This window comes from Passer montanus, unplaced genomic scaffold, assembly GCF_014805655.1.
Source record: "Passer montanus isolate IOZ18808 unplaced genomic scaffold, ASM1480565v1 scaffold200, whole genome shotgun sequence".
In the NCBI taxonomy this organism is placed as follows: Eukaryota; Metazoa; Chordata; class Aves; order Passeriformes; family Passeridae; genus Passer; species Passer montanus.
This window is the reverse complement of record NW_024366593.1, coordinates 1-10,108: the sequence shown is the minus strand read 5'-3', so window position 1 is coordinate 10,108 and position 10,108 is coordinate 1. Positions and strand designations below refer to the sequence as shown.

Here is a 10,108-nt window from a genome sequence, read left to right as displayed (position 1 = left end):
AGAACCAGTGTGCCCCGCCGCGCTCGCTGCGGCAGCGGCCGGGTGACACCGCGGCCCGCGACACTGCCGCACAGCGCCGGCCGGCGCGCTTGACGGCAAGGAGCCGCCGCCGTGGAAACCGCGGGTGACGCTGAGGGCGCGCGGAGCCGGTGACTGCTTGCTTCGAAATTAATTCATTTATTTAGCGATGTAAATGTATTTATTTATTTATTTATTTATTTATTTATCAGCGGTTACTGCAAGGCTTTTGAATTACAGCGGGCGAGGGTAGAATGCTGGTGTTTAGCCGGAAAAGCGGAATTGTGACACATCTCGAAGGGACATGATGTGGTGTTCTAAAGTACGTTGGGAAGTTGTCAGGAGTGACGATGCAAATGGGGTCAGAGCAAGTCCCGGGTTTGATTTTGGTTTTATTTTGTGGTTGTTACGAGCACTTATGTCTTATTGCCCCCTTGTGGCTTCAGCGTTTATTTCAGAATTCTTTTCTGTATGGCGACAGCGTGACTTTATTAAAAAACGTAATTTAACTAAGGTGACAAAATTTGACACCAGTTTTGCCTGCAGGACAGAATGGTCATCCCCATAACGTCACAAAAAAACGAGTTAATGACAGACCCAGTACTAAATTTTTATGTTGAAATTTAAAGCCGCGTCTCCCCTCACGGAATTCCCGCGCTTGCCCGTTTCCAAGATGGCGGCCGGGGGGCGTCACTCCCTCACGCACTGCCCGTTCCCAAGATGGCCGCCTTGTGGCGTCACTCCCTCACAAATTGCCCGTTCCCAAGATGGCCACCGGGGGGGCGTCACTCCCTCACGCACTGCCCGTTCCCAAGATGGCCGCCTTGTGGCGTCACTCCCTCACAAATTGCCCGTTCCCAAGATGGCCACCGGGGGGGCGTCACTCCCTCACGCACTGCCCGTTCCCAAGATGGCCGCCTTGTGGCGTCACTCCCTCACAAATTGCCCGTTCCCAAGATGGCGGCGGGCGGGATCGCTGCCCGTTGCCGAGATGGCGGCGGGCGGGAGCGGCCGCGGCTGCGCGGTGCAGCGGTGCATGCCGGGCGTGCCGCCCGCCGTGACGCTGCACATCGCACCCGGCACCGCCACCGGGCCCGCGGCCATGGCGGGCGTGAAGGTGATCGCCAACGACACCGAGTTCCAGCCCGAGCTGAGCGCCGCCGGCTCCCGCCTGGCCGTGGTGAAGTTCACCATGAGGGGGTGAGTGAGGGCGCGGCGGCCGCCTCAGGCTCCCATGGCCGCCTTCGGGCTTCCCCGGCGCGGCTGCAGCGTGAGGGGCGCTCCGGAACGCGTCGGTGCAGCCGCAGCACCGCCGCCTTTACGAGTTCCGTGGTTTTGAACGTCGTGTTCCCAAATCCTGCCATAAATCCCCGTTTGTCCCGCCGAAGCGCGGCCCCCGGAGCCGCCAGCCCTCGGGCGCTCTGAGGGAGGCGCTGCGCTGGTCGAAAGCCCCGGCAAAGGCAGGAAACTGATGGGAACAAGGCACGGACAGCACCAAACACACCTCGAAACTTGCAAAAACATCTTCTGCCCCCTAAAACTTGCCTGGATCCGCACCCCGTTTGCACAGGACAAGTAGATTATCCCTTTTCACCACAACTGTCGTGAAATCGGGGTGAATTTGTCACCAAATAAACTCAACATCTGAATTATTCTCCTTGATTTGTGAATTTAGGGAGAACAGTGATAATCTCGGGGGTTTGGGGGTTCTTAGGGCACCTCATTATTTTTTGCCTGCTGCCCCTTAGTTTTTTGCCAGTTTTCTACATCGGGCATTTTTTACTGCACTTTTTGTTTCTCTTTCCAAGTGCCAAACTCCCTTTACAGGAATTGCTGCAGCTGAGCACTTCCTGCACTTTTGCTGACGCAGAATAAATAAAAACTACATGTTTTCGTCCAAGTCAATGCAATTAAATGAAATGAAAGAAACCAACTCTGTCCTCCCAGGGCCAAATAAATGTGGGAACAGCCGGTCACAGGTGTAAGTGAGCTTTTTGTGGCAGGAATTTTGTGATCCCTGGAGGTTCGATACACGGCGACCGTTCCATATTTGAGTTACACACAGTTGTTCCCAGGAGGGAAGGTTCCCGTTCGCTCGGGGCGGGCACTGAGGGACAGGCCGGGTGGGACTGACGGGGTGTGCTCTCCCCACAGGTGCGGGCCCTGCCTGCGGATCGCGCCCGCCTTCAGCGCCCTCAGCAACAAATACCCGCAGGCAACCTTCCTGGAGGTGGACGTGCACCAGTGCCAGGTGTGTGCCCGGCTGGGCGGGCACGGTCCTCCTGGGGGGAGCATCCACTGTAAAACCTCATTGATTCATTGAGTCACTGATTCTGAGCCCCTTGCTAAAACTGTCCTTTGGATGTCGCACGCAGCACCAGTGGGAATGAAGTAAAGCCTTTCCAGCCAAGCGTTGGTGGGATGCTGGGGGTGAAAAGGCAAAGATGAATCGTGGTGGGGCTGGGTGGCTCGCAGCGTGGCCGAGGCGCTGAGCGGGCTCTCGTGTGTGCTGCCAGGGCACGGCTGCCACCAACAACATCTCGGCGACGCCCACCTTCCTGTTCTTCCGCAACAAAGTGCGCATCGACCAGTACCAGGGCGCCGACGCCGTGGGGCTGGAGGACAAGATCAAGCAGCACCTGGAGAACGACCCTGGCAGCAGCGAGGACACGGACATCCCCAAGGGATACGTGAGTGCTCCCCAGGCCGTCGCTGCGCGGCTCAGCTTTCAAATGTACTGGGAGTCAGATAATTGAAATGTCAGTATTGGGTTTGCCCTAGTGATTGGAGTGAGTGTTGTGTGCCACGGTAGCTCGGTGTCCCCAGCTGTGAGCAGCTGTGCTCTCTGTCCCCAGATGGATCTGCTGCCCTTCATCAACAAGGCTGGCTGCGAGTGCCTCAACGAGAGCGACGAGCACGGCTTCGAGAACTGCCTGCGCAAGGACTCCTCCTACCTGGAGTCTGACTGCGACGAGCAGGTGAGGTGAGGTGAGGTGCCACAGCCCCAGGAATGGGAGCTGCAGGAACCACGAGATGGGAGCTGCAGGGAGCACGAGATGGGAGCTGCAGGGACCCTGGGCTGGGAGCTGCAGGGAACACGAGAATGGAGGTGCAGGAACCCTGAGATGGGAGCTGCAGGAACCACGAGATGGGAGCTGCAGGGAGCACGAGATGGGAGCTGCAGGGACCCTGGGCTGGGAGCTGCAGGGAGCACAAGAATGGAGCTGCAGGGACCCTGAGATGGGAGCTGCAGGGACCCTGAGATGGGAGCTGCAGGGAGCACGAGATGGGAGCTGCAGGGAGCACGAGATGGGAGCTGCAGGGAGCACGAGATGGGAGCTGCAGGGAGCACGAGATGGGAGCTGCAGGAACCCTGAGATGGGAGCTGCAGGGACCCTGAGATGGGAGCTGCAGGGACCCTGAGATGGGAGCTGCAGGGACCCTGAGATGGGAGCTGCAGGGACCCTGAGATGGGAGCTGCAGGGACCCTGAGATGGGAGCTGCAGGGACCCTGAGATGGGAGCTGCAGGGAGCACGAGATGGGAGCTGCAGGGACCATGAGATGTTCTCTGCAGGAACCCAGGGCTGTAGGGTGTGCTGCCTCAGCCCCAGGGCTGGGAGCTGCAGGAACCCAGGGCTGGGAGCTGCAGAAATCCAGGACCACAAAGGTTTGCACACTGACACTGCCCAGGCACGGAGCTTCTGCTGGGCAATAAGGAGCCACAATGTGTGGAACAGGGGAAAGTGACCCCCGCACTTTATTGCAGAGCTGCCTGATCCCTGTTTGCTGGGCTGGGTTGGTTCCCAAATGAAGAACCAGTGTCTAACTGTGGTTTTTCTCTCCTGATCCCTGTTTGCTGGGCTGGGTTGGTTCCCAAATGAAGAACCAGTGTCTAACTGTGGTTTTTCTCTCCTGATCCCTGTTTGCTGGGCCGGCTTGGTTCCCTAATGAAGAACCAGTGTCTAACTGTGATTTTTCCCTCCTGATCCCTGTTTGCTGGGCCTGGTTAGTTCCCAAATGAAGAACCAGTGTCTAACTGTGGTTTTTCCCTCCTGATCCCTGTTTGCTGGGCTGGGTTGGTTCCCAAATGAAGAACCAGTGTCTAACTGTGGTTTTTCTCTCCTGATCCCTGTTTGCTGGGCTGGGTTGGTTCCCTAATGAAGAACCAGTGTCTAACTGTGGTTTTTCCCTCCTGATCCCTGTTTGCTGTGCCGGGTTGGTTCCCTAACGAAGAACCAGTGTCTAACTGTGGTTTTTCCCTCCTGATCCCTGTTTGCTGGGCCGGCTTGGTTCCCAAATAGAGAATCAATGTTTAATTGTGGTTTTTCCCTCCTGATCCCTGTTTGCTGGGCCGGGTTGGTTCCCTAACGAAGAACCAGTGTTTAATTGTGGTCGTTCCCTCCACAGCTGCTCATCACTGTCGCTTTCAGCCAGCCTGTCAAGCTGTACTCCATGAAACTTCAGGGGCCGGACAATGGTGAGTGCTGCAGGGGGGTTGTTTATTATTCACTGAGGGGCAGGGATTGCAGTTTGATACACAAAGTGATCCACAAACAGAGGCATTTATTGTAGCTTGATGCACACACATAGAAACATTTATAATTTGGTAGCCTGGGTGTAATTCCAGGCTGGAGTGACACTCACTGCAGGATTCCCAATATTTTTATGGCGGCTCAGCTCAATTCCTCCTGTTCCCCAGGGCCATGGTGGCTGTCACTTGTCTCTGCCCCAGCATGGGAAAAGGTGGTTCTGGGCAGGCCATGCTTTGAAGGAGGAGTCTGGAGTTGAGTTTATTGTTCTTATCTACAAAGTTTTCTGTCTGTCCAGCCCAGGTCTGATCAGCAAGACAGCCAAGGGCACGGGGCGGTTGTCTCTTTTATAGTGAAAACTACGTATAAGATATTTACCTTCCATTCCCAATACTTTTCACCCTGGGTAGCAAGTGAAGCAATGACCCATGAACCAATCCACACGTGCCAACATCATCCAGGGAGAAGAAAGAAGAAGGACAGGGCACGCCCAAACCCCTCCATCTTGGGACTCCTGACCCATGTACAGAATTCCAAAGCCCCCTGTACAACATACAAAACATCCGGAGCGATGTGCTGAGTTCCCACAGAATGAATTAAATCCATGAATTAAGATGGAATTCCCAGGTGTCTTTGGCTTCCTGCCAGGGTCGGCGAGCCCCTGCCAGGGCTTTGAGCCATCCAGGGCACCCAGAGAGATGAGGAAGGGCAGAACGTGGGGTTGTGCCCTTCCTGACGGGTTCAGTGTCCCTCCCTGTGTCCCCAGGGCAAGGCCCCAAGTGCATCAAGATCTTCACCAACCTGCCGCGCTCCATGGACTTCGAGGAGGCGGAGCGCAGCGAGCCCACGCAGGCGCTGCAGCTGGGCCCCGAGGACATCAGGGAGGATGGCATCGTGCAGCTGCGCTACGTCAAGTTCCAGAACGTCAACAGCGTCACCGTGAGTGCTGCTGCAGTGCCGGGGCAGTGCCAGCCGTGCCAGCCCCGCCCCGCCGCGCGCTCTGCTCGCCTCGCACGCGGGCACGGCTGCTGCAGGTGTCCCTGGTGCACTTCTCATGCTCCTTTCGGCTTCCCCTGCAGCTGTTTGTGCAGTCCAACCACGGCGACGAGGAGACGACGAGGATCACGTATTTCACGTTCATTGGCACGCCAGTGCAGGCCACCAACATGAACGACTTCAAACGGGTGAGTCCTGCCCGCTTGCCATCCTCACCTGGGCAAACAGGCATGAAACACCAAGTTACCCGCACCAAGGGCAGCTGTGGGCATCTACAGCTTCATTTTGGGGCTCTTTTTTGGGTAACTTTATTATAAGGTCTGGTTTTAAAATATTCAGTGTTTATGGTGCAAGTACCCTCTGGTTTCAGAAGGTTGAAAATTAATTAATTCTTAATTCTTAGCAGCAAAACTTGACCTTAACTCAACGTGAAACTTCATTTCCCTGCTGCTAATGAGTTGATAAAGGAGTTTTTCAGCTTTTGCTGCCCCTCACTGCCACTCAGAGTCACTAAAAATTGTTTTATTGCACTAAAATAAATACAGATTTCAGCCCTCCCTCACTGTCATTTCCACAGCTTCTCCTGGTTCTGGGGAGCTGGACACTGAGGTCCCCTCTTCCCTTCATTTTCCCTTCATTTTCCCTTTCTTTTTCTCTCTCTTTTCCTATTCTTTTTCCCATTCATTTCCCATTCTTTTCCCATTATTTTCCCTTTCTTTCCCAATTCTTTTTCCCCAATTCTTTTTCCCATTATTTTCCCATTCTTTTCCCATTCTTTTCCCTTCATTTTCCCATTCTTTTCCCCCTTCTTCTCCAATTCTTTCCCCATTCTTTCCCCATTTTCCCCATTCTTTTCCAATTCTTTTCCCATTCTTTCCCCATTCTTTTTCCCTTTCTTTGGCTATTCTTTTCCCATTAATTTCCCATTAATTTCCCATTCTTTTTCCCTTTCTTTTCCAATTTTTTCCCATTTCCCCAACTTTTTCTCCTGTTTCTTTCTATTTTCTCTTTTTTCTGCCTCTTTATTCCCATTCCCCCTCATTTCCCCCCAAACTCCCATTTCCCACCAACATCCCCATTTTCCTTTATTTTTTTTCCGTTTTTTTTCTCCTTTTCCCAAAACAACCATTATTCCCCTTGTAAAATCCTTAATTCTTTTTCCTGAGATCCTAAAAAATGGAAATTTGGGGGAGAAAAAGGACTTTTGGTGGGGGAAAAAGGGAATTTTGGGGGCGAAAAAAGGGAATTTTGGGGGCGGAAAAAGGGAATTTTGGGGGGCGGAAAAAGCGAATTTCGCAAAAACAAAAAGACGAAACTTACGGGCGTTTCTTGGGTGCAAAACATGAATTTTTTGGGAGGGAACAATGTGAATTTTGGGGAAATCAGCGAGTTTAGAGGGAACCAAGAGCAGCTGAGCTGGGTTTGTGGCAGCGTGCTGGGCTGGCTGAGCCCGGCCCTGCTGAGCCCGGCTGAGCCCGGCCCGGCTGAGCCCGGCTGAGCCCGGCCCCGCTGAGCCCGGCCCCGCTGAGCCCGGCCCGGCTGAGCCCGGCCCCGCTGAGCCCGGCCCCGCTGTGCTCTCCCCTGCAGGTAGTGGGCAAGAAGGGCGAGAGCCACTAGGAGCGAGGCCGGGAGCCCCTCCCCATCCCCGAGGGCGCGGCGGGAGCGTCCCGGACCGGGACCGGGACCGGACCGGCTCCTCCCGCCCTGGAGCCGCGCTTGCAGCCCTGCACTGCTGCTGCTGCACTGCTGCTGCACTGCTGCTGCACTGCTGCCGCCTTGTAAATAAAGCTGCTGGTTTTGCCAAGCTGCGGGCAGGTGGGAGCTCTCTGCACACAGCGTCCCGGGAGACACACGCTGCGTTTTATTTCATTTTATTTGTGGTGTTTGAGGGGTTCCTTCCACTGCCCATGGCAGTCAGAGCACTGGAATCACACTGAAAAGTTAATCAGGAATTTCATTTAATTTTATTAATTATATCAAAGGGTTCACTCCACTGCCCATGGCAGTCAGAGCACTGGAATCACACTGAAAAGTTAATCAGGAATTTCATTTAATTTTATTAATTATATCAAAGGGTTCCTTCCACTGCCCATGGCAGTCAGAGCACTGGAATAAATAATTTTATTGAACCGGCCCCGCTGAGCCTGGCTGAGCCCGGCCCGGCTGAGCCCGGCCCGGCTGAGCCCGGCCCCGCTGAGCCCGGCCCCGCTGAGCCCGGCCCGGCTGAGCCCGGCCCCGCTGAGCCCGGCCCCGCTGTGCTCTCCCCTGCAGGTAGTGGGCAAGAAGGGCGAGAGCCACTAGGAGCGAGGCCGGGAGCCCCTCCCCATCCCCGAGGGCGCGGCGGGAGCGTCCCGGACCGGGACCGGGACCGGACCGGCTCCTCCCGCCCTGGAGCCGCGCTTGCAGCCCTGCACTGCTGCTGCTGCACTGCTGCTGCACTGCTGCTGCACTGCTGCCGCCTTGTAAATAAAGCTGCTGGTTTTGCCAAGCTGCGGGCAGGTGGGAGCTCTCTGCACACAGCGTCCCGGGAGACACACGCTGCGTTTTATTTCATTTTATTTGTGGTGTTTGAGGGGTTCCTTCCACTGCCCATGGCAGTCAGAGCACTGGAATCACACTGAAAAGTTAATCAGGAATTTCATTTAATTTTATTAATTATATCAAAGGGTTCACTCCACTGCCCATGGCAGTCAGAGCACTGGAATCACACTGAAAAGTTAATCAGGAATTTCATTTAATTTTATTAATTATATCAAAGGGTTCCTTCCACTGTCCATGGAAATCAGAGCACAGGAATCACATTGAAGGGTTAATCAGGAATTTAATTTTATTTTATTCATGATATCAAAGGGTTCATTCCCCAAATTCCCACCTCATTCCTGCAGGGCAGGAGCAGAGGGTTCATCCCTGGGAATCAGAACAGGAGACACACTGGGGGTTAATCAGGAACTTCATTTTATTTTATTTTATTCATGACATTGGAGGGTTCATTCCACTGCCCATGGAAATAAAAGCACAGGAATCACATTGCAGGGTTAATCAGGAAGTGCACTTTATTTTATTCATGATATTTGAAGGGTTCATTTCCACTGTCACTGGAAATCACAGCACAGGAATCACACTGGGAGTTAATCAGGAATTTAATTTAATTTTAATCATGATATCAAAGGGTTCATTCCACTGCCCGTGGAAATCCAGCACTGGAAACACATTGCAGGGTTAATCAGCAACTTAATTTTCTTTTATTTGTGATATTTGAAGGGTTCATTCCACTTCCCATGGCAATCCAGCACTGGAATCACATTGAAGGGTTAATCAAGAATTTTATTTTATTTTATTCATGATATCAAAGGGTTCATTCCACTGCCCGTGGAAATCCAGCACTGGAAACACATTGCAGGGTTAATCAGGAATTTAATTTAATTTTATTTGTGATATTTGAAGGGTTCATTCCACTTCCCATGGCAATCAGAGCACAGGAATCACACTGGGGGTTAATCAGGAATTTAATTTAATTTTATTTGTGATATTTGAAGGGTTCATTCCATTGCCCATGGCAATCCAGCACAGGAATCACACTGGGGGTTAATCAGGAACTTTATTTTATTTTATTTGTGATATTTGAAGGGTTCATTCCACTGCCCATGGCAATCCAGCACAGGAATCACACTGAAGTTCATTAATCAAGAACTTAATTTGGGTCCATGACATGGGGGGTTCATCCCACTGTCCCAGGAAATCAGAGCACAGGAAACACATGGAAAAGTTAATCAGGAACTTTTTATTATTTTATTTTATTTATTTCATTTCATTTTCAAATTTTTTTATTTTATTTTATTTTATTTTATTTTATTTTATTTTTTATTTTATTTTATTTTATTCATGACATTGGGGGTCCATCCCACTGTCCACGGCAATCCAGCACTGGAACCACACTGAAGGGTTAATCAAGAAATTTTATTTTATTTTATTTTGTTTTATTTTATTTTATTTTATTTTATTTTATTTTAATTTATTTTATTTTATTTTGTTTTGTTTTGTTTTGTTTTGTTTTGTTTTGTTTTGTTTTGTTTTGTTTTGTTTTGTTTTGTTTTGTTTTGTTTTGTTTTGTTTTGTTTTGTTTTGTTTTGTTTTGTTTTATCAATGACATTGGAGGATTCATTCCCACTGCCCACGGCAATCCAGCACTGGGGTCCCACTGGAGTTCATTAATTAATAATTAATTAGGGCCCATTTTGGGATCATTCCTGCCCCAAGTTCTGGTCCTGTCGTTTCTGGGATCTTTGGGATTTCAAAAATCAAATTAATAAAAGAATAAATCATAATAAAAATTAATAAATAAAAAGAATAAATAAATAAATAAAAAGTAAATAAATAAGTAAATAAACCATTGTAAAAGAAAATGAAAATAAAAGCAGCCCCCAAAAGATTTTAAAAAGGGTTAAAAAGGATTGGGTAAAACAAGAAAAAAATAAAGAAATAAACCTGCCACAGAATAAAAATAAAATAAAAATTAGAATAAAACAAAAACAAAATAATAACAAAAATAAAATAAAAATAAAAT

At 50.7% G+C, this 10,108-nt stretch overlaps 1 protein-coding gene across 2 annotated transcripts; it reads left to right on the top strand.

Moving 5' to 3' along the window:
- Positions 1–1,049: 1,049 nt before the first annotated feature.
- Positions 1,050–7,396, top strand: TXNL1 (thioredoxin like 1). 2 transcript variants are annotated; one of them, XM_039708421.1, is made up of 8 exons: positions 1,054–1,218; positions 2,173–2,269; positions 2,535–2,708; positions 2,874–2,996; positions 4,427–4,496; positions 5,315–5,487; positions 5,628–5,732; positions 7,132–7,396. In XM_039708421.1, the coding sequence occupies exons 1-8, from the start codon at positions 1,055–1,057 to the stop codon at positions 7,159–7,161; spliced, it is 936 nt and encodes a 311-aa protein (XP_039564355.1). In that variant the 5' UTR covers position 1,054; the 3' UTR covers positions 7,162–7,396. The 2 variants fall into 2 exon arrangements, with proteins under 2 accessions (XP_039564354.1, XP_039564355.1); XM_039708420.1 differs by having other exon boundaries at positions 1,050–1,218; positions 5,315–5,732.
- Positions 7,397–10,108: the final 2,712 nt, after the last annotated feature.